Source organism: Phyllostomus discolor, chromosome 12 (assembly GCF_004126475.2).
Source record: "Phyllostomus discolor isolate MPI-MPIP mPhyDis1 chromosome 12, mPhyDis1.pri.v3, whole genome shotgun sequence".
NCBI lineage: Eukaryota > Metazoa > Chordata > Mammalia > Chiroptera > Phyllostomidae > Phyllostomus > Phyllostomus discolor.
In genome coordinates this window covers 41,612,889-41,635,872 of record NC_040914.2, presented here as the reverse complement: position 1 = coordinate 41,635,872, position 22,984 = coordinate 41,612,889, and the positions used below count along the sequence as shown (strand labels likewise).

The 22,984-nt window shown below is 55.0% G+C and overlaps 2 protein-coding genes across 3 annotated transcripts; one reads left to right on the top strand and one right to left on the bottom strand.

The window, feature by feature from the left end:
- Positions 1-427: 427 nt before the first annotated feature.
- On the bottom strand, positions 428-10,716 carry MRPS11 (mitochondrial ribosomal protein S11). Of its 2 annotated transcripts, XM_028502386.2 has the most exons (6): positions 10,400-10,712; positions 10,134-10,271; positions 4,567-4,665; positions 2,680-2,809; positions 1,564-1,629; positions 428-806 (listed from the first exon to the last, which is right to left on the bottom strand). In XM_028502386.2, exons 1-6 carry the CDS (start codon positions 10,462-10,464, stop codon positions 699-701), a joined length of 606 nt encoding a protein of 201 aa, XP_028358187.1. In that variant the 5' UTR covers positions 10,465-10,712; the 3' UTR covers positions 428-698. The 2 variants fall into 2 exon arrangements, with proteins under 2 accessions (XP_028358187.1, XP_035869038.1); XM_036013145.1 differs by lacking the exon at positions 1,564-1,629 and having other exon boundaries at positions 10,400-10,716.
- A 69-nt stretch (positions 10,717-10,785) lies between these two features.
- Positions 10,786-19,101, top strand: MRPL46 (mitochondrial ribosomal protein L46). The gene is made up of 4 exons (XM_028502366.2): positions 10,786-11,042; positions 12,563-12,749; positions 14,146-14,319; positions 18,712-19,101. The coding sequence occupies exons 1-4, from the start codon at positions 10,815-10,817 to the stop codon at positions 18,960-18,962; spliced, it is 840 nt and encodes a 279-aa protein (XP_028358167.1). The 5' UTR covers positions 10,786-10,814; the 3' UTR covers positions 18,963-19,101.
- Positions 19,102-22,984: the final 3,883 nt, after the last annotated feature.

The following is a 22,984-nucleotide window of genomic DNA, read 5'->3' as shown; positions in this document are numbered from 1 at the left end:
GTATGTCTAAATTAATTTGAATGCAGTGGAATCAAAGTGCCCGTCACTAAGTGTCTCTGTTAAACCTTTGGACCTGCTCCCCCCACCCTGCCCCCTTTCCACGCGGGACCTGATGGATGATACACTGCATGGTTGCTCCTCGGCCTCTGTCTGCGCAGACACAGGCCGCCCACTCGAGACCGCAGAGCAGTTCTCAAGAGCACTGTGACTTCTGCATCGTGCTTACATGTGGTTTTATGGCGAAACCGTGTAATTCTCTCCGGCGATGGCTTTAGTGCAGGAAGCCCCCCTGTTGGGTTTTTTACTCAATGGTCACGCGTTACCCTTCGTAGGTCCTGCTGAGGGTGGAAGAGAAGGCAGGAAGGAGACAGTGTCCTTCCACGGTTCACATCCAAGTCTGGAAGCAAAAAACTCACGAATCACTGCAGATGGTAGACATATTCTTTTATTTCTTCTGAGAGGGCAGCGTTCACTGGTGGGAGTCCGGGCCCCAGCTGCCCCCCCCGGCTCTCCTTGTGTCCCAGATGGAATGGCCTTGCTTCTGGGCACGCCGGTGTCCAGTCAAAGTACAACAAAGGCCCCCATGTAAGGAGGCACAGCTGTCCCTTTCTGCCTGAAGGACCTCCGACAAGCCACCCTCTGGAGAGAGCTCCGACGGTGTGCTTTCGACGAGGTCCGGAGGGGGGGGCTTCCTCCCGTCACAGCCTCCGGGCCTTCCTGGGGCGGCAGCCGTTGTGCGGGATGGGGGTGTTGTCCGTGATGGAGATCACTTCCAGGCCCCCCATGGTCAGCCCCTTGATGGCAGCCTGGCAGGAGCAGAGGAACGGCAGAAAAAGGCTTGGCCCCAGAAATGATGACCCGGCACCTCCAGACAGGGCTCGGGGAGGTGGCGGGGGGTGGGTTGGGGTGGGGGCAGGGAGGAGAGCGGAGAGGCTCACTGGCTGGGACCCCTGTGACCTCAACTCTGTCTGCTCGCAGAGCCTCCCAGCCAGACCCCCAACCCAGTGTGATGGGTGCCGTCAGCTTCAGTTGCACCTGCCGCACCCACCGGAGCCCTGCCGTCTCAGCGCAGAGGTTGCCGGGGCACCCGACCCACTTGGGCAGTGCACTGCTGCAGCTCCACCTGAGGCGCTTCCTCTGCTTGGACTGTCTTCCCTCACCTGGGCAATGCCATGTTGTTCTCGACCAGTCGGGAGCAGTGACACCTCCGTGGGGAAGCTTCCCCAATCCTGCCCAACGGCCTCCCAGCACCCGGGCACCAGCTTCACCCCTGCACCCGCCAGTCTGTGCCAAGGGGCCCATCGTTGACAGTCCCCAGGGGCCGCATCTCTATTCCCAGGGCCCAGCACACAGCGGGCCCTCGGTGGAAGTCTGAGGGGTCACACTGAGTGACCCGGGCTTGCTCCGAGAAGCCTGGCAGATCGTAAGGACTACAGAGAGAAACTCCAAGCCTTCGTGGAGATCCACTACGAGGTCCTTCCCCAGGTCCCCTCGCTGCTCGCATGCCCCGTTCCCCGGACTACAGAAGCAGGCGCGCACCGGAGGAGAACCACGGTCACTTACCAGGCGCCCTGGCCCCAGGCCTTTCACCACCACGCGGACGTGGGTCACGCCCTTCCCCGTCGCTTTCTGGAGGAGAGCAACAGGCAGTCAGCGCCCCAGCGAGAACTGCTGCGGCCCCTCTCTCTTGGGTTCTGCAACAGGGTTCTGCGCTCCGGGGAAGGGGCACCCGCGCGGGAGCACAGGCAGAAGACAGGGAAGGGAGCACAAGGCTCCGGTCGCAGATTGACCGTCAGCGGTGAGCCGTTTTCACCCGGGGCCGCGCTGCCACCTAGTGGCAGTTTCCGAGTACTGCTCCGGCTCTTCTCCGGGCGGGTAAATGCAGAATCTCAGCCCTTGGGGAGGAGCCTTGGACTTCAAGGCTGAGCTTTTACACCCACTCAGAAAGTGTTATCTTATCATTTTAATTGTTAGTGATGGTTTTAAGTTTTCCTTCTGGATCTAAAGAGGTTGTGATGGGAAGTCTGGGAAGGACACAGGTGTCACCCGCCCGCCCTTCAGAAGCCACTGTCGACGCTGGCACCTTCCTCGTATAATCTGTCAATTGCGGGATGGTCAGCAACCAATAGCTTTGGGCACTGGGGTTTTTTCTTCCTGAAGGTTGAGGTTTTCCCTAGGAAATACCTCCGTTCAGGAACTAAAATGACTGTGTGGCCCTGAGCAGGTCGTACACCCTGTATCCGAACTGCTCTTAGAAACGTAGCTGGTGCCAAGGGCATCTGAAGATCAAGACTGCGAATGGGAAGCATCTGGCATGGAGATGCCGAATAAACACACCACCGGCGGCCCACTGCCCATCTCCTTCTAGAAAGGTCGGCAACGGCGCACACTGAGCCTGGTTTCCACCCCTGTGCAGCTTCCCTCGGAGCCTGTGGTCGCCGCCCCGGTCTTTGCACTAAAGGAGGCTGGGACGAGCCTTCAGTACCGGCGCCTCCGCCTTCCGGGGTGAGCCGGCCGTGCGACTTCCGCAGGAGCTCAAGGAAGGGACCCTTTCACACCCCCCTCAGTGCTCGGGCGTCACGCAAGAGCTGGCGTGTCCCCCGCTGCTTCCGAACGGCTGGTCCCGGGAGAACCCTCGCCCAGCGGTCAGCTGCGCAGCGCGGAGGAGACGGCACTTACCGCCGCGGCCGCGATGCCGGCGGTCTGCGCCGCGAGGCCCGTGCCCTTCTTGGCGTTGCGGAAGCCCTCCGTGCCGCAGGAGGTGCGGGCGAGGGGCTGGTTGGCGGCAGAGACGACCTGGATCTGTGTGCTGGGAGGGCGGGCCAAGAGGAGATGGGCTGTGCGTTAGAGTCTGGGGAGAGCGGGGACCTGCGCCCTCACGAGCCCGCGTGGGAAGGGAAACGCTGCCGCGCTCTGAGCTCCCCAGCGCCGTGGTCTCTGAGCTCTCACCGGGGGCGCCAGTAAGGGTCCGGTCATCCCCTCCGCCTCACTGAACATGACAGGTCACGTGATCTGGAGAGAGCTCTGCTTTGGCCTGAACGTTTGTGTCTCCCCCCAAAATTCATGCTGAAATCCTAGCCCCAAGCATGATGGCCTCTGGGAGGCGGGGCCTCTGGGAGGGGGTTGGGTCACGAGGGTGGAGCCCCCACATCGGGGTTAGTGCCCTTATAGCAGGTACTCCGGAAAGTTCCTTCTGCCCTTCCACCTCGCGAGGACACCATGAGGAGCCAGCCACCTGCAGCCCTGATGAGGCTCCTCGCCCGAACGCGCCACGCTGGCACCCAGCCATGCACTTTCGGCCCCCAAAACTGCGGGAAGGGGAGCCTGTTGTTGGCGGCAGTTTAAGGTCCCTGGTAGTGGCGGCCGGGAGACTACGGCAAGCTCCGCCCTCTGCGGGAGGTACGTTCTCTCCCACGGCCTTTCCCGGAGCCCGCGTTCAGGCTGGGGGTGCTGCCCTGGCCTGCATGCTCCCTAAACTCAGATGTTCTACATCAGGTCATTAAAAATAAAAAATTTAAAAAAAGGCTTCTCATTAGGGAAAGTTGCAAACAGACACAACACTGAATAGAATAGCGCACGAACTCCCAGGGACCCATGGCCTTCTGCCAACCACCATCGGCTCCTACCCAACTGGGCTGCATCTGTAAACGGTTTCCACTCCCCCCACAACACCCTGCTTGCGCAGAAAAAAGTTAGCAATGTTACGATACTGGATAATTTTAATGCTCATGACACTGCTTTATGATCAAAATTTTTTTTAAAATAAGAAAACACCTTTACTCATCATCGGTAACTTTTAAAACTGAGGATGACTAGAGAAATCCTTAAACATGCTTCCCACCCCTCCCCCCCGGTCATCATCACCCGCCTTCCGGTCTGAGGAGCCCCCGAGAGCTCGCAGGGGAGAACACGAGGAGGGGCGGTCACGGGGTCAGCCCTGTGTAGTGCTGCCATGTCCCCTCTGGGGCCTCTTGGGTTTCCTATTGAGACAGCCCAAACCGGGAGCTATGGAGTAGGTAGCCCTTCTGCCCTTCCATCTCGCGAGGACACCTACTCCGTCCAGCTCCTGGGCGGAGTAGGATGCCGCCCAAGATGCTGAGCGAACCCCGACATCTCCCTGTGCCCCACCCTCTGTCTGTGACCACCAACAATCTCTCGTGTTGTTCTCTACACGGCTACGTGGGCAGCTCGTGACCGAACGCTGACCCATCTCCGGGGGTGCTGGCCTGCAGGTTGTCACTCATGTCAGCAAGGCTCCCGCGGCCGACACGAGGTGGGAACGCCCTTGACACTGTTTGCAGGAGAGCAGACCTCGCCAGCACGACAGGCCCAGCCCAGTTCACGTTCTTGTGAAATCCGATGAATGTTACAGAGATGGGAGCTGGTTTCCCCAGACACGTAGGGAGCCCGGGGGGGGGGGGGGGGGGGGGGCGTGTGCATCGGCGGCACCGAGCAGACTGCGGCACCCTGGCCCCCACCCACGCAGGTGCCCGGGCCACCCTGCCCTCCCCGAGAAGGGGATAGGAGCCCACACAGACCTGCCCAGGGCCCACCCTCCCCACTTACTTGTTGTACGACGCCTTGATGTGTGCGATCGGGATCTCCTCAAACGTCCTCCCTGCCCACCTCAGGGAGCTCTCCTGTCCTGGGACCGGGGGGTAAATGCTGCAAGGAGAAGAAACAGTCCATGCAAAACTGTCCTGTCTGTTAGACTCAAAGAGGTCCACAGTGCGGACAAGCGCAGCAGCACCGGCTCCAGAGGCAGCTGCCCTCACCACCCCCTCCAGTCCCGGCGCCGCCGGCCTGTCCTTGAGCGCTCGCTGTGCATGCGGCTGTCCCCGGAGTTGGTGACGCAGACAGAGGGAGTGAGTGACTTTCTGCTGGAAGGAAAGGGCCACGACCACACTCCCCCCGCCCCTCCCCGCCCCCGCTTGCCCCTTCCAGAGTGAGCGGATCAGGGTTCGCAGGCCTCTGCACTAGAGAGTCCGCCGGACCCGCTTTCTGTCACTGAAAATATACAGGTAAACCTCTTTTTTTTCCACCATCTGTAAATGACATCTTAACTCTGTATAAAAAAGGACAAATTTTAATGATACGCATAATATCATTACTATAAACAAAACCCAGTATCCCCTGGAATAGAGGTCGGCAGACTTCCAGAAAAGGGCCAGAGAGTGGACACTACAGGCTTTGCTGGCCACGAGGTTTCTGTGGCAGCCCTGGCTCGCGGCGAAGAAATGGTGCTGGTGCCGACAATGGTGGTGACTCGGCGGGCAAGGCTGCTCAGGAGAACCTGCTTGCCCTGGCCAGACCTGGCCGTGGGGTGTGTGGTCTGTTGGCCCCCATCCCGGACCCACTGCTCCCTCGGAACAGCAGGCTCGTCTGACGGGGTGATGGGCAAGCCCCACCCCCGACTTCCAGACGGGCCTGGGAACCTTATTTCTAAAATGCCCCGGGGACTCGCAGGTGACCCCGGGGTTGGCAATGCTGACCCGGACCCCCGGATGGTTGTAGACCTTGTGCTCTCTCAGCCCCACTTGTTTCCTGGCTCCCCCAGGTCGCTGCTCCCCACTCTCAGGTGGAGACGCTGAGGCAGGAGTGGGGGACAGGGGGAGCCGGGGAGCCAGGAAGCCAGACCGTGGGCCCAGGGGACCTGCCCCCGCTGGGAGCTCTGCTTCTCCTGATGTGCTTTCTTTTATTCCGACACACTCGGCGGTCACTAAGCACCTGAGATGCTTGTGAGCCCGCCGTTGCACCCTGCCTCCCTGTGCAAGTCAGATCTGTGCGTGTGCCCCACGGCCACCTGCAATGCACGGATTTAGGTCTAGAAAATACGCTATCACCTGAGAACAGCCCTCCCTCCTTTCCTAGAGATATCAAAAACAAAACAACACATCAGTATTCAACAGCTACAAGTGTATTCTTTCCTGCTAGGCCTGATCTTAAGAGACGATTTAGCATCTCAGCAGGTTCCTAGCTTACCAGGCTACCTGCCAGGGTGAAAAGTGGGCAAGGCTCTGAGATGACATGAATGTTTAAAACATCACTGCTTCCCAATTGAAAATTGCCCCCACTGACCTGGGGGGCGAGGCGTTAAAAAAATCAAGCCACCTAAAGTCAGAATGCACCAGTGTAATTAATGCCCTATATACAATGCAGGGTTTCTGAACTAGGAAGGTCTCGGAACTTGAAACATTTAATTGAAGGCAAGGACCAGATCAGGCCTTTGCACCTGCCAGGACCACTGCACAAATGGACAAATGGCCCGTCCCACAGAAGCCCAGGAAAGGGAAGACAGAGCTTTCCAGACCGGGACCATTGCCTCTCCGTGCCCAAACCCCTCCTCAGAGCAGGGAAACAGAGAGGGGGGCCGGCGGGGTACATGTGGCTTCGTGTCTGCCCAGCCGAGGGGGTCTGGGAGGGGTCCGGGAGGGGGCTGACTTCTGCTGCGTGCACTTCAGGCGTGAGAATCTGCTGGTCCCCAGGCACCTGCAGCCCAGATAGGCCCTGACACAATAGTGGCAGAAGTTGGGACCTTGGCTGGGGATGCTGCAGCTCTGCTCCCAGAAAGAGAAGGCCCTGACTCATGGTCCTCAATGGACAATTTCTAGAAATGAACATACATGCAGAAAAATGCAAAGACCACAGCTCATGGCCCATAACTCCTGCAGAATTACATGCAGGAGTGCAGGGAGAGCCTTCCAGTTCCAGCCCTTGGCTGCTGTTGCCTGACTTCCTTCTCTCCAATGACCCTCCTTCCTCTCTCCTCCCTTGACTACTTACTCTCGTGGTAATGAGCCCTGACCATACCTGCAACCTCACCCTAACCGCGCTCCCCGGCATCGCACGCTGGCCACCACCTCCTGGCCCCTCCCACTGGCTTCCTGCACGGGGCACCCCTCCAGCCCACAGATCCCCCCAGCTTTTCCCCTGCACTCACACCCCCGATGTCTTCAGCTCTGCCCTGACCTCCAGTCAGCTTCGTGGCTGGTCACTATCATCACTCCCTTACACACGCCCTCCATCCCCTGCCTCAATGCAACTCCACTCTTGCTCCTGGCAAACCCTTAGCCCTGGTGACAGCCGTGTCTCCAGCCACTCTGAGCCTGTGCGTGCACCTGCACAGCTGGCTGGGAAGAGGTGCACAGCAATGCTGGCCGGCCTCTCTGTATCATGGCTTCTCAGCCTCAGCGCTACTGACACACCAGGTTGGATGAGTCACTGCTGTGGGGGGCTGTCCTCACACGCTGGGTGTTGAGCAGCATCCTGCCCTCTGCCCACCACCTAGTGTGTCCCGCACTGTGACAACCAGAAATGTCTTCAGATGTTGCTCAGAGTCCCTGTGGAGGCAGAACCGCCCCAGGCTGAGAACCACCGCCTTTTTTTTTTTTTTTTTTGACGAATCCTAGCATCACCCAGGCCTTCGGCACTGCCTGGCAATCCTGCGGCACATCCCCGGTTCCGTTACCCCTCCGTTCTCCCGGATGACTGGTTTGTCCTTTCCTTTGCCTCCTCAAACCTCCAGCTCCTTCCTGCTCCCGCCCTACAGCGGATGACCTTCACGGAGAGATGGGAGCAATCAGAATTTTGTCCAGCTCCCCCTGTCAAGCACCTGTGCCCACAATCTCTGCGTGTTCTCCTGCTGACGGTGCCCCACTTGAGTGCGAGCCCCTCAAGGACGTCTCTCCAGCGGCGTTCCCGCCCCGGCACCATCGTCCTCTCCCCTCTCTCTACTGCGTCGTTCCCATCAGCAAGACACGCTGTCATCTCCCCAGCCGAAAAACAAACAAAAACCTCTCGCCCTTGAAGCCTCCTTGAGCTACTGCCATCTCTCTGTGACCCTGACGGCAGAGCCCCTCAGAGAACGGACTGCACCTGCTGTGTCTTCCTGTCTTTTATCCTCGAACCCACTCCACTCGGACTCCAGCCCCTGTCCCTCCACCAAAGATGCTCAAGTCGGGGTCACCGACCGACCGACTCACGATGTTCAGTGCAGGGAGCAATTCGTCATCAGCCCACTGACCTGTCCTTGCAGCAGCATTTGACATAACTTATCTTTGCCTTTCAACCTCATTAAAAAAAAAAAAAAAGCGCCCTGGCTGGCGTAGCTCAGTGGATTGAGCACCAGCTGCAAACCAAAGTGTCGCAGGTTGGATTCCCAGTCAGGGCACATGCCTGGGTTGCAGGCCATGACCCCCAGCAACTGCACATTGATGTTTTTCTCTCTCTTTCTCCCTCCCTTCCCTCTCTAAAAATAAATAAAATAAAATCTTAAAAAAACAGCTTAAAAAACCCAAAACAACAACAACAACAACAACAAAATGCTCCATTTCCCCCCACCTCTTCTTTCTCTCTTGCTGATCGTCCCTCATCTGCCAAATCTCTAAATGTCAGAGGGCTCCAGGATTCGGTGTTGGACTTCTCCTCGTTACCTGCCCTGACTCTCTCGACGGCCATACAGTCTCACTGTCATCCATGCTGACGGTCCCCTTTGCATGCCTGGCCCCGATCTGTCACCTGACCTCCAGTTCTAACAGCCAGCATTGTATCCCTACCTGGGTGTTAATTAAGCATCTCCAACCTAACCACCCAGTTCCAAGCTCCTGCAGTCTTCTCCAGCTTAACAACTCCGTCCTTCTAGCTGTTCAGGCCAAAATTTTGGTGTTCTTCACTCCTCCCCTTTCTCACGCCTTACATTAACCAATCACGTGGGTTCCACTTCCCAAAGGTATCAGTCTGACCGTTCACGCTACCCCCACAGCTGCCACTCTGGCCCAAGCCATCATCATCTCTGGCCTAGATTATTTAAGTAGTCTCCTAACTGCTTAGCAGACTCCTTGCTTCCTCACAGTGCAATATCAACGCCACAGCCCCCAAGGAGACTTTTTGACAATGGAAGCGCAATTGTGTCAACCCTCTCTAGGGGCTTCCCATCTCACTCAGGGTGAGTGCTGAGGTCCCTGCCAATCCTCGTGTATACCCTGGGTACCTGCCACACTCCTGGCCCCTTCGCCTCCTGTTTGGACTCTTCACTCCATGTTGGCATTCTTGCCTTTGCTGACAAACACCACACACCCTCATACCACATGTCACACTCCCATGTTTTACCTGTTTTGCATTTGCTGTCCTCTGTCCACTAGAATTTAAGTTCAACCGGGGCAGGGGTTTTTGTGTGTGTGCTCACCAGCGTGTCCCCAACACCTTGAACTAGCACCTGGCAATGCTGAATGACCAGAACAGAATCTTTAGAAGCTCCCCCCACTAAGCCCCAGTCACAGACAAGACCTCGGGCATTCTGATTCCTTCTGGTCTGGCTGACCTCATCTGCCGTCGCACACACACCTGAACGCACCACATTCTTTCACAGCACCTGCCTTTACACAGCCTGTTAGCTGTGCCTAAAGCCACCCCTTTCACCTTGTCCAGCTGAAGTCCCACTCAATTCAGTTGTCAGGTCCTCCACATTTCCTTCTCTCCAGTCTTCCCGGACTCACTCTTTCGTACTTCAAGCAACCAGTGCTTGCCACCAGTACACTACTGGTCAGAGAACGGGGAAGATGTTTGCATGTTTGTCTTTCCTCCTGTGGGGAGGCACGCCCTTTTGTATCTGTGTTGGCACTGCTGGTGCCTGGCACATAGTAGATGCTCAATAAATGTTCGTTAAGTGGATGTGAAGTACACCTAGCTCATCGAGGTGGTGGCAGTGGTGAGACGCAAGATGCCAGCCCCAAGGGCTGAGCACAAAAACCTCCCCAGACCTTAGACCAACTCTAAAAAGCGTGCAATAATCTACACTATCGTGTAGCACCTCCTCCCCCTTCCCACTCTGTGTGTTAGTCTGAGGCGGTATCCCTCTCAGAGGAGAAGAGAGCTGACATTTACTATACAACCTTGACATCCAATCATTCACGCATCCAAGGTTCACTGAGCACCCGCTTTGTGCCAAGGCTCAGCTCATTTGATTCTCACAACCTCTCTCGGCGTTATGCCCGTTTTTAGTCGAGAAAACGGAGGCTTAGGGGTTCTCATAATGTCGCACAGATCGTAAGTGACAGAGTTGGGAATTCACTGGTTCTCACAGTCTGGGGTGCGGGGTGCTGGTGTCCCGAGGACTGGACCGAAATGGCCCTCACCTGAAGCTGCTGCGGCTCGGGGCCGGGGCCGGGGCCGGAGCCGGAGCTGCCGTCTCCTCAACGTCCTGCTTGGCCGCCGCGTCTTGCAGCTGCTGGGCGCCCCTGTGAATGGTGGCGGCCGGCGCCCGGGCCACGACCCTGCGGGGAAGGAAAACTCGCTGAGGTCCCAAGCCTAACAGCCACTGGAGTCCAGGTGGCTCGTGGGACAAGGGCGGGAGCGTACTCCCGGACCTGGCCGTGGGCTCAGAGGAGGTAATCATTCTTACCTGCCTGTCGATGGCCATACCCATGGCCGCAAGAACCGAGACCCCGCGTTTCTTGCAACCTGCATGACTTGAATTGACCCCAATGAGCTCCCGTCCGCGGCGCCGGCACCACGAGCGCCTGTGGGGGGAAGTACAGAGGGAAAGTAATCTGGTTCCTCTTCAGAGGGTGCGTTAAAGATTCTTATCCCGATTTATATGCGCTATAATAACCATCGCTGCTATTTTGAGCTGGGAGTTTTCTTCCTTTCCCCTGGTCTTCTAACAGGAGATCTTCGCCCACCCCTCCACATTGGAATGGTTCCTTCTAGCCTTTCGGGGACTTGGCTGTCCCCTCCGTTCTGCCCCCGCGCTGCCTTGTGGGAACCTAGGATTGGCTCCGGGCCGCTGCGCCGCGGTGCATTGTGGGAGGGGAGAGATGGCGGCGCCGGGGAGGCGTGCACTGTTAGTGGGGGCGAAGGGCTGGCGGCGTTTCGAGGGCTTCTGGGGCAGTCGTCTGGGTTCTCGCAGCCTGACCCTTGCGGCCGCACCGTCGAACAGCGGTTCTCCATGGCGCCTGTTGGGTGCCTTGTGCCTGCAGCGGCCACCTGTGGTCTCGAAGCCGCTAACCCCTTTGCAGGAAGAGATGGCGGCCCTACTACAACAGGTAGATTTGAGGTGCGAGTGGCGGCCTCTGGGTGCCGTTAGGGAACCAATAGAGACACCTGGGCTTGGGTTCGATCCCGACTGTGGCACCAATTAGTCTGTGTGACCTTAGACATGTTACTTCACCTCTCAGAATTTCCGTACCCTTCCCTGCAAAAGGGTACCTGCCTTTCTGGTTAGTTTGGTACATAGCAGGCTTTCAGTAAAAGATAGTTTTCAGTGACCTTTATTGTCACCTTAGGCAACTCTATGGAGACACTTTTTTCATTCGACACTCGTGGGAAGCGGTGGTGAACAAGACGGAATCAGTCTAGATCATAGGTAGTTGGTAGTTTGGAGAGGAGGGAGTCTTCGTGATGAGTGTTAGCAGGCAGTGGCGCTTCTGTAAGGTGCCTGTGGTCAAGTCAGCCCTGTTTTGCCTCCCGGGACTGTTTGTGTGAGAGGCAAGTGAGGAAGTATGGGCTAAAAGTCGGGTGTGTAACTGTGACGGTCTTAAGTCCCCAGAGATAGTGACTACAGAATGGTGTGTTTCTCTAAAGGGAGAGCTATAAACTTCAAGTCATGCTTTTTACTTGGTGCACTGATTTTCTCTGCAAAGTATTTCATTACAGGTAATCATTGAGCACTTACTTTGTACAGACAGACATTGTGCTAAAATGCCAGGGATGCAGCCCTGGCTGGTGTGGCTCATTTGGTTGGGCATCGTCCCCAAAACCAAAAGGTCGAGGGTTCAATTCTTGCTCAGGACATATCCCTGGGTTGAAGGCTCAGTCTCTGGTTGGGGCATGGGCGGGAGGTAGCAGATTGGTGTTGCTCTGTCAGCATTGATGTTTTTCCTCCCTCTCTTCCTCCCTCCCTTCCCTTCTCTCCAAAAATAAGTAGAAATGTCTTTAAACATAAGTAAAATGCTAGGGATGCAGTGGGAATAAGATAGACATAACTGTGGTTCTCCGAGTCTAGTGGAGGAGGGCCCGTCAATAACCAAATAATCACATGACTAATTGCGGAGTCTGGCAAGTGTTGCAAAGGAAAACGCAGTACTGTAAGAGAATTTAACAGGGGCATCTAATTTTGATTTTATGAGAGGTGTCAGGAGTCTCTCTCAAAGAAAGTGATATTGAAATTGGGATCCGAAGGAGGAACAGGGAATCTCCTGGGAGGGGAGATTAGGAAGAAGGAACGGCATCTGTAAACTCCCCGAGGCAGGAAAGCCCATGGTGAGTGAGACTCTGATCGGACCCTGACAGGACTGGAGCGCGGTCAGTGGGCGGGCAGTGCCCGTCCCGGGTCTCTGTCCCCAGCCTTCTTGATGTCCAGTCACATCCTGACGTTTTTTTTTATTAGCAGCTGTGACCGAAGCCCAAAGGGCAGGTGACCTTTCTCTTTCTCTGCATTTTCCGGTGGTGTTTTGATGGTGTGTCTGCTTACGTTGGGCGGTAAGCTGCCGAGTCTGTCAAGTGCGCCGCGTCTCTGCTCAAGCACGCTTTTATTCTGCGTGTTTTCTTGTCTTCTCATGTCCAGATTGAGGTAGAGAGAAGCCTGTATTCGGACCACGAGCTCCGCGCTCTGGACGAGGCCCAGCACCTGGCCAAGAAGAAAGCGGACATCTATGATGAAGACGACGAACAGAATATATTGCTGGTGCAGGACCTGGAAGACATGTGGGAGCAGAAGTTCCTGCAGTTCAAGCCTGGGGCTCGAGTAACAGGTCCGTGGCCTTTTTAGGCCGGTAGGAGGAAGGGGAAAGGGGAGCATGTTGGTTCCCAGACAAAGGACAGCCGCCTAGCCCTGCTTTGTGTTTTCAGTAACAAATCATTGCAAGTGAGGAAACTTCTTTCAGGTGAGAGGAAAATAATTTTTTTTCTCTGTTCCTCACATCTCTCTCTAATACAACTACTTAAGGCCTGTGTTATTTTTGAATAGGAAGTAAGGATGTTGGGAGAGCCTTTTCTCTCATTTAAACTTTATGAATGTTTTCTGAGTTTTTCTTCTACTTTGGACTGAGAGAGGGGGAGATAAGGCCTTTTCCTGCTAGTTCTCTGTGATTTGGCCGAAAGCTGTCCTCAGGCAGGGTGGGGTTCTGTTATCCTTGTCTCACAGAAGAATATTGAAGAGAAGGTGGGGCTACTTAAGTCGGTAACAGTGTCAAAACCAATGAAGTAACAGGATTTGAATTAGTATGGGTATTGCTCCTTTTCCAAAGGCTCCAAGTACTTTACGGTTTGCTCTTCAGAGGAGAAGTTCAGCTTTTGGTTTCCTTTTTTTGTATTTAGCTTCCTCAAGATGGTGAGGCTCTGCCTTGAAAAAGTTCAGGGAAATGGGTTGGGGTTGTAATTTGATTATAGTAGCACCCCCTCCCCGATCCACAGGGAACACATGGAAAGACCCCCATGGTTGCATGAAACTGTAGATAGTACCAAACTGTGTACTATGTTTTTTCCTATACATACACACTTACAGTCAGGTTTAGTTTATAAGTTAGGCCCTTTAAGAGACTACCAATAGCTAATAATAAAAGAGAACGATTACGGCAGTATACGGTAATGAAAGCTAGGTGAATGTGGCCTGTCTCGAAATACCGTACCATACTTACCGTTTCACTTATAGGACGCACTTTATGGCCTATCTTTGGCAGATCTGAGTCTCCGGCATCATTGCCCTTGCGCTCTGGGGTCAGGACTAAGTCAAAAAGGGCGATGGGAACACACACACACACACACTCACACTCACACACTCACACTCACACACTCACACACTGCCATACCGCGAGAGGCAGTCGTAACTGAGACGGCCGAGTGACTGGGGCCCGGAGTGCACCCAGCGAGGAGACGCTGGGCAAAGGGGTGATGCGTCCCCCGGTGGGATGGAGTAGGGGGGGGTGCACAGTTTAACACGTACGAGTAGTTTATTTCTGGAATTTCCCATGTGTGCCTTGGCTGCGGGTAAAAGGGAACCACAGGCTGGCGGGGGGCGGGAGTTTGCTGTGTAAGTGTGTTTGAGGGCGAGGATTGTGGGTCCACCTTGAAGGAAGGAGGTGAAGCTCTCATCCCCTCGGCCTGGCAGATCACAGTTGCCTTGTCTCCTCCGCCCCCTCGCCTCTGCAGACGCCGACAAGAAGAATGACCGAACCTCACTGCACCGGAAGCTGGACAGGAACCTTGTTCTGTTGGTCAGAGAGAAGCTCGGAGACGAGGACGTCTGGATGCTGCCCCAGGCAGAGTGGCAGCCCGGGGAGACCCTCCGAGGAACCGCCGAGCGAACCCTGGCCGCGCTCCCAGGTGAGTCCTCGGCCCCGGGATGTGCAGGCTGACTGCGAGGATGGGTTCAGAGGTGAGGCTTTCCCTTAGAGCAAGTGAGAATCCGCCTTTGTCCCACTGCGACTTTCACGCCCGGCGGTGCACTGACTCTTGAACGGCGTGGGTTTGGACTGCGCGGGGCCACGCACATGCAGCGTTTCTTCAGTGAGTGCGTCCAGTGCTGTGAACGCATTTCTTAGGATTTTCCTGGTACTTTTTCTCTCCTTGCTTTATTGTAAGGATACGGTGTATGGTACCCACACACGTGAAATATGTGTTGCCTGACCGTCTGTGTTAATGGTGAGGCTCCCGGTCAGCAGTAGGCTATTACCAGTTAAGTTTTGGAGGAGTCAGAAGTTATGTGTAGATTCTCGACTGCTTGGGTGGTCGGCGCCCTTGACCCCCACCTTGTTCGAGGGTCAGCTGCACATTGTGAGTTGAAGTTGCTGCCATTCTCTCAGCCTGCTGCTTCTGTTACCCTGCTTCCTGGCACTGCCACTCACCCACTCACCCAGCTAGAAGCCCCAGCGTTATCCTTGAGCTCACTGCGGCGCCCGTAAATTCCTGAGTCCCACCTGGTCTGCTCTAAGTAGTCTCCACTCTTCTTTACTCCCACAGCTTTGGCCGTGACCCCTTTACTTCTGGCTAGACCGGGATTTCTCGGCCTTGGCACTATTGGTATTTGGGGCCAGGGAATTTTTTGTGGGCACTGTTCTGTGCATTACAGGCTGTTCAGCAGCGTCTCTGGCCAATATCCACCAGATGCCAGTGGCACTAACCCATTATCACCCCTCTCTTGTGACAACTAAAATGTTTAGCTATTGCTAAATGATACCTGGGGAGCGAGTCACAGGGGTCGAGAGCCACCACACTGGCTGTTGAAGTGGGTTCAAGTAAGCACCCCTTTCTGTGTCTTGGCCTTGAGTGCTGCTAGAAATGAGCTGCTCAGCCACAGGTCCCTGGCCGCTGCTCTAGAGTTCTTACAGGGTTTCCCGTAGAAGTTCAGACTTGCAAGCATGGCCTGCAGGTCCTCCGTGCTCTGACACCCAGCTCACCTGTCTCCTGTCCAGTGTTCCATTGACGTGTAGTCTAGGTTCTAGCCTAGCAGACCTCTTGCATTCCTTGAATAATGTGGTCTTTCCTGCGTCTCTGCTTTGACGCGTGCTGGCTTCTGATTGGATGCCTTTACTCCTCCCTGGTCTGACCACTCAGTGTGTAAGACTCGGCTCGTTTGTCGTGCCTTCTGTGGTGGGAGCTTCTCCGGGCCTCTGGGTGGAGAGCTCGGGCCTCCCCGCAGGTGCCCATCCACCGCACCTGCGTTGCCCTTACTCAGTGCGTGTAGCCGGCGCGCACTCTGCCTTCCCTCTGCCGGACACTGTCTGGGCGGCGGAGTCACGGCGCTGGGCAGGACGGGACCCCCGCTCCCTGGGAGCGTGTGTTGTAGTGCAGAGCGCACTCTTTCTCTCACCCCATCGCCCTGTACTCGTTTATTAACACGCTTCCCTCCCCAGCCGGAAGTCTGACTCCCTCCAAGGTACGTGCAGCGTCTGTCCCCCGTCACCCCAGCGCTCAGCGGAGCACCTGGGACGGAGGGGGCACTTCTGAGCGTTCACTGAGAAGATGGGTTTGCAGTGTAAGTGCCACCAGCTTAAGTGCCTGTTGACGAGTCATTGGCAGCCTGTGGGTGCCCCCTGGATCCTTTCCCTGGAGGGTCTGAGGTGCCTGCAGAGGAGCCTGCAGAGGAGGTGGCGGGGCAGAGTGGAATGGGCGGGGCCTGTGCTGTCCCTTGGTGTTCTCAGCCACCCTGAGGGAGGGGGCGGCCGGGGGGCTCGCGGGATGGTAGTGTTCAGACGCTCAACCTCCCTCACGTCAGACATGACGGATGCCCGCGCAGCTCTGCCTCCTCCGTGCCACTCGGGAAGGGGGTCCACCTCGGCACCACACTGGGCACCGCACCGCTCTGGGCACCACACCACTGGTTCCCCTCCCTGCTGTAGCCAGTGGTTCTGCAGGGAGACGTGTTTGTTAAATGTTGACACTTAAGTGCATATGAAATAAAATGTGTTGACTTATTGGAAATTTATTAAAACTGCAAAGAAAAGCTTCAGCAATATAAAGGTGTATTTATGAAAACAGTCAAAGCCCATTCTTCCCCTCCCCCTGGCACCACACTCTGTGCATTTCGGCAAAATGGAGCTCCTGGGGGTGGGGTTCATGGCCAAGGAGAGACTCGCTGGCGTTGCTGGTGGGTGCTGCCCCGCGGTCCTGCACGGTGGCACACCTGCCACTGGGCGTTTTCGGGGGTGGTGGGAAGGAGCGCCTGTGTGCCCAGACCCCCCCACGCGAAGCACTCTCCTTTTAAGGTTTGCCCGTGCAGTCAGGGAGAACGATTGCTTTGGGATTCGCGTTTTCTCATTGCCAGTGAGTGGACCATCTTTTTGTGTTTATCGGCTGTTTGTTTGTATTTCTTCTTCCGTGAACTGCCTGTTCAGGTTCTTTGCTCACATCTGTGATGAATGGTTTCTTTTTTTCTTGATTTGATTATATTTTTTTAACCCATTTTTTCCAAGATTGTAGAAAAGTAGTATGTGCCCATTGAATCAAGTGGAAAATTCAGCAAGGCATAAAGACAACACGCCCGTGTGATCCCACCACTCACAGATACCCGCTGTCGGCATTTCGTGGTGTATCTAGTGGTGTTTTTTAATAGCGAGGAAGTTAATTGTATAAGGTGAGAAAATGATCACACAGTGTCTAGTGAATATATTCTGGGATAAGAAGTAATTTTCCCTTCTCAGAGGCAACCACCATTAACAGAATTTGGTGTGTGCTTTTACAAATGGGAAGCACATACTCATTTTATGTTTCCTTTTTCCACACAGTCGGAGCTTATTGCTGCAGAGTTACATGCCCTTTTCCCCTCGTACAGACAGCCGTCAACGGGCTCTGTGCATCTGTACTTGAAGACATGGCTCGCACTTTTTAACACCAGTGCACTGCCTCATAGCGTGTACGTACTGCCCTTGGTTTAGCCCGACTGTGGCCTTAACAAGGAAGCTGCAGCGAATGCCCTTTTCCACTCACCTTCGCGTGCGTGGCCACATGGCCGCGTCCTGGGACAGGGAGGGCCTGGGAGGGAGCAGGGTTGCAAGATGCGTGAGGACGTCGGAGTGGAGTCGGCAGCTGCCTCTGGCCAGGCAGAACAGCTGTGCGGGTCACGCCTGTCAGAGGGGACTGTGTCCCCCTTGGCCAGGACACGCGGCGTGCAGCGCGGCGTGCGGACTTCAGTCACACGTGGTCGCCTCACTGCGTGTTTCTTCAGTGGTGACGCCGGACACGTTGTAATGGGCTTGTACGTCACTGATACTGATTTCCACGGGAACCTCCCGTTCGTGTGCTTGGTTCACTTTTCTTTTAGGTTTGTTGTTTCTTCTCATTGATTTCTAAATATTTTTTATACCTTAAGGTGTTTCTCTGTCGAATGTGTTGAAATACGTTTTCTAGTTTGTCATTTTGTCTTTGACTTTTTTATGCTTCTTTTTTTCCCTTGAAGGAAGCTTTAATTTTTATGTAAATAAATATCTTTTCTTTCTTTTTTTAAAAAGTTTTGTGTTTTGATTAGGCCTTCCTCTTTCAAAAATGATACAGAAAGTACTCTTATGGTCTCTTTCTCCTTCATGAAAAATTTAAAAATACGGAAAAACTCAGAGAATATTAAACATCCATAAAACTGCCATCCAAAATGAACAAACATTCAATAAAAATTTTAAGTTTCTGTTGTTAGTCTTTGATCTGGATGGTATTGATTTTGATATGAGGGCCGAGATCAGCTTTTTTTTTTTCCTTTTTAATTTAGCTCACCAGTTCTCCAAATGCCAGTTAGTCATTCACCTGTCATTTCCTCATCCTTTGGCCACCTGCTGGGCTGGGTTATTAACCCTGTGTTGCACATTGCAGAAATCACCTGTCGGCGTCCCTTTGTCTTTTAACTTCGGTTACGATGTGTTCGCTCTACAGAAGTCAGGTCCGGTCCTTTCATGTTTCCGTGAGCCACTCCCTTTGAAAGGCTGGTGAATTCTGCTTTGTAGATACCAGGAGTCTCGGGCCTTCACCAGCAGATGGTGGCGGGGCCCCGTCTGGGAGCTCAGTGGCCTGGCCCCGGTCGTGACCTTTGAACTGCATTGCTGACTTTACTGGATGGCCGTGGCTTGGTGCATGGAGTAGACCCGGTGAACCGGCTCTTCAGGAGTGACCCTGTCTCCCTCCGGGGCCGGCTTTTACCTTGGCCCGCAATCCCTCTCGGAGGTTTTGGGAGCCAGAATAACCAGGTGAGTGTGCCCTCACCTTCCAACTCTGTTTCCCCCCCTCTCTCAGAAAACAACATGGAAGCCAAGTTCCTGGGAAATGCACCCTGTGGCCACTACAAGTTCAAGTTCCCCCAGGCCCTACGGACAGAAAGTAGCCTTGGGGCCAAAGTGTTCTTCTTCAAAGCACTACTGCTCACGGGGGACTTCTCCCAGGCCGGCAAGAAGGGCCGGCATGTGTGGGTCAGTAAGGATGAGCTGGGTGACTATTTGAAGCCAAAATACCTGGCCCAGGTTAGGAGATTTCTGCTGGACCTCTAACCGACTGGGCTGCCCGTGGACGGTGCTTGCGCAGGACTGCAGTGGGGCCTCAAGGACGTTTTGTGGTTACCCCATCTTTTCAGGGAATATCCAGAAGCAGACTTAATTCCTAGCAATAAACGAGTAGTTTGTCTGTGTGTGTGTGGGTCTTGCCTGGTCTGTCCTTTGAGGAGTGCTGACCTTCCTCCTCCTCCTCCTCCAGAGTCATCCTCCCCATGCAGGGGGAGCCGGGTCTGGGTGTCGCCCCTTCCTCTCCAGGCTGATCACTGAATACTGCGTTACTTCACAGTGAGTTGGGGGCTTCCTGGGCCCAGGAGAAAGAACAGAAGGAAACGAGTCGAACTCATGAAAGCCTTGCATTCTGTGAAAGCGTCTGGGCCCATGGAAAAGGGAAAAAAAAACAAAACGTTGTGTGTGTAGTGTTTTAAGCCATTGTCTTCCCTTCCCTGTCTTTCTAGAACAAGCAAACAAACAAAACTCAAAACCAAATGACCTTCCGGAGGGTGGGCCCTCTGTAGCCCAGGCTTCCCTCCCTGGGTGAGTGTTCTGGGGACCCACCCGTCTCACTGTGACAGCCGGCGTTGCCAGAGGCTGCATCTGGCTGCGGTGAATGTTAGAGAATTTTGGCACGCTGCCCACTTTACGAAGGGTGGTTTACGGGCGCACCTGCCCACACCGTGCTGAGCATGCAGCGGTTTTTGACCAAAAACCACATGACCCTCGCGCCCCCCCCCCCCTCTTTTCACCCGATCTTGCCCTAAACGGCTTTTATTTGTTTCCCCGGATGGAAAAACGCCCGGAAGGGAAATGTTTTGCCCATGTGGAACAGGTGAAACAAAAAGCACGAAATGGCATTGGAATCGGCGAGTTCGAAAACTTGAGCAGTGGAGAAAAACGTCTCTGTCGGTGTGTTGCATCAGGTGGATGCAGTTCTTAGGAGGCAACTGAAGTTTCAACATGTGACAGTAGATACACATTTTTTATGAATAAATTCCGGGGTTTTTTTTCTCCCCCCTCCTCAGTCAAGCCTAGGGCATAATTCCTTATCTTTCTTTTACTCATTCCTTTTTTTTAAAGAAACATTTTATGTTTACACAGTTGTGTGTTGTGAAAGTCACATGAGAGAAGCAGTGTCAGCTTGTTCTCTGCATTCCTCAGCCGGGGCATCACGGCCGGTGTGGCTCGGCCGAGAGTGGCGCTGCACGGCCGGCCCAGATCCTGCGGGACGAGGGTGCTGAGCCCTGGCCTCTGGGCTGGGGCTCCTGACCCCTGGCCGTGTGGTCCGGTTCACCACTGGCCCCGGCGCTGGCACGAGGAAGGCTCTAGGTGGAAATCCCTTAAAGGGGGGAAGGAGGGAGGCTCTCAGACACATCTCTCTGCCTGGGATAGTGCGCCCAGTAGCAAGGCTGCGGTCCTGGGTCCCGCCAGGTTTCCTCTCGGACACCCTTCCGGTTCAACACACTGGCGTGTTCGACGTGAGCTGGTGAAACAATTTCCACGTCTGTGTCAGGTGCAGCCTCTCGCTCTCGTATGGAGTCAAAACTGGGGAATTGCCTCCTGTGGTCCTAGTTGGGGTGCCTCATGCTGACCTTCCTCCTCCTCTCTCCTGCACGTGCACTTTGCCCTCCTTACGCAGGGGAGATGTTTCTGGCCTAGGCTTGGCGATTTGCTGGGCAGTGGCAGAAGTAAGGGCAGCTGTCGGACCAGGCGTGCGCTCCTCTCTGGTTCGAGAGTGAATTGCGTGCATGAACTGTACCGCAGGGACTTCTAACCTGTAAGGGAAGGAGTCACGGGGCTGCGGTGGTGACTGGTTTCATGATTGACACCTTGATTTACAATAAATACATTTGGTCTTCGTCTCCCTTCACTTACACAGAGCATCTAAAACCTTGACGTTTCCTAAGTGCTGAGAACAATAAAGGCCTCATGTCAATAAGGTGACTTTTGGAAAGCTCCCTGGTAGCAAGGGGAGCCAGCCATGGGATCAGAGGGCTAGAACTTTCAGACCCGGCCCCCTGACCTCCAGGGAGGGGGGAGGGGCTAGGCATTCAGTCCACTCACCAGTGGCCAGCGATGTAATCCACCATGCTCACAGCAGTGCAGCCTCCGTGAAAACCACACGAGACAAGGGTTGGAGAGCTGCTGGGCAGCGAACACAAGGGGAGATTCGGGGGGAGGGGTGCGCTTGGGGCAGGCCCGGAAGCTGTCTTCCCTTCCCCATACCTTGCCCTGGGCGCCCCCATCTGGCCGTTCCGAGTCACGTCCTGTAATAAACTGCTAATCTAGTAAAATGGTTCATTTGAGTTCTGGGAGCTGCTCTAGCGAATCAGTCGAACCCAAGCCTGGGGGGGCGGGGAGGGCGGGGGGATCACGGGAATCTCCAGTTTATAGCCAGCGGGTCAGAAGCACAGGTAACAGCCTGGGCGTGTGATTGGCATCTGAGGTGGAGGGCTGTCTTGTCGGACTGACCCCTTAGCATACGGGGTCTGATGCCATCTCCAGGTCGGCAGTGTCCGGATTCTGTTGAATTGTAGGACATTCGCTGGTGTCAGAGTTGCTCGGTGCGGGAGAAACACTCAAACGTCGGAAGGGGTACCGGAATCTTAATTCATTCATAAGATGGCCCGTTTTGTCCCAGTTGTTTCTTTGAAGGGAAGTAGCATGTATACACCTGGTAGGTAGAGAAATGGTATCAGGATAGCCTGAAATTGGGTTAGTTCCTGTGAGGCTTTCCCCGGAACATTCCTATTTTGAAATGATCAGGGACAGGACTGAATACCCCGAGAAAGCCGGAAATTTTGTAGACATGCCTCCCTTTATTGCGAGTAGTAGCGGCAGGTCTAGGAGCTTCGAGACTCACCCCCAGCTTTCCCACTGCTGGGCTGTCTGGGAACCCGAGTGGCCAGGAGGGCGCTGCGAAGACACGCCCGCATCTCCACCTTCTGTCTTAACAAAACCGATGACGGGGGCTTGTCCTGGATCACATGTTAGGTTTGGACGGAGCAGCCTCTGCTAGGACCTGCATCTGTCTCAGAACACCCACATCTCGGGAAGAAGAATGGAGTCCCGCCGTTGGCGGCTGCAGGGGACCAGCGCCCGTGCCAATGGGGGCCCAGCTGCCTTAGCGTCCTCAGCAGGCTTGATTCTGTTCTAATGGTGCTCTGGCTACAGAATCCTGTAGGTTTTAGGTGGCCTGCCCCAACCTTCTTTTCCCCAGCAGCCATGTTCTTTCGGGAGTGCGATTCTGCAGAACTTCGGAGATAAGCTTTTTTACGCCATGATAGCAAGAGTGACCGTGTATGCAGAGTGCCTGCCTGCCAGCCTCCACTGGCGGTCACACAGGACCAGAAAATCGTTTCTCGTGCGTGCTCTGTGCCAGCACACACAGACAGAGGTGGTGTTCCCAGGGTCTTAGGGGACGGGAGCTTTTGAAGAGAATGGTGGGAGGACAGGGGAGCGATGTGGGTGATGTGGGGCTAGGGGGTGCGGTTGAGGTGTGTTCGTGCACCCTGAGAAATGCTGGGTGTGTGTGTGTGTGTGAGTCACACGTAGGACAGACCTCCCACCCGCCCCAGCACACTGGAAGGCTCCTCCGGACATGTAGCGCCCCCACCTGGTCATTGCCTTCCCAAGTGATGTTCAATCACCTCCGTTTTTCATGTTTGCTGTGTCCCTGGCAACTCAAGAGTTTCCTTCTGCCGGGCCATTTCTGTTACCTGGTGTGCAGGTCCATGCCTCTCCTCGGCGCTGGTGGGACAGTGAGCTGTGTGTCGGTCCAGCGCCTACTCCTGCTGTCCTTCCAAATCCTCGGGCAGAGCCTTGGGAAAAAAAAAAAGAATGAGTGAATCAACTTCTTTCCCCGTGGAACTTCAACTTGGGCGGCAGAACACCCGGCTTTGAACTTGTTTGATGACTTGCAGCAAGTTAACAGCTACCGTCACTGCGAGGGACAGTGGCGTGACCCAGAGTGCCCACGGGCCCATGCCCACAGCCCACATTCCCATTTAAGCCAGCAGGGCGGC

What these genes read in the sequence shown, in the direction of transcription:
- MRPL46 (XM_028502366.2), top strand. Translation starts at nt 10,815, where the DNA reads ATGGCGGCGCCGGGGAGGCGTGCACTGTTAGTGGGGGCGAAGGGCTGG. An exon ending in TGGCGGCCCTACTACAACAG is followed by an intron (nt 11,043 to 12,562) that starts GTAGATTTGAGG and finishes TCTCATGTCCAG; the next exon opens with ATTGAGGTAGAGAGAAGCCT. An exon ending in AACCCTGGCCGCGCTCCCAG is followed by an intron (nt 14,320 to 18,711) that starts GTGAGTCCTCGG and finishes CCCCTCTCTCAG; the next exon opens with AAAACAACATGGAAGCCAAG.
- MRPS11 (XM_028502386.2), bottom strand. Translation starts at nt 10,464, where the DNA reads ATGCAGGTTGCAAGAAACGCGGGGTCTCGGTTCTTGCGGCCATGGGTA. An exon ending in GTATGGCCATCGACAGGCAG is followed by an intron (nt 10,272 to 10,399) that starts GTAAGAATGATT and finishes CCTTCCCCGCAG; the next exon opens with GGTCGTGGCCCGGGCGCCGG. An exon ending in GCCTGGGGCCAGGGCGCCTG is followed by an intron (nt 807 to 1,563) that starts GTAAGTGACCGT and finishes TGCTCCTGCCAG; the next exon opens with GCTGCCATCAAGGGGCTGAC.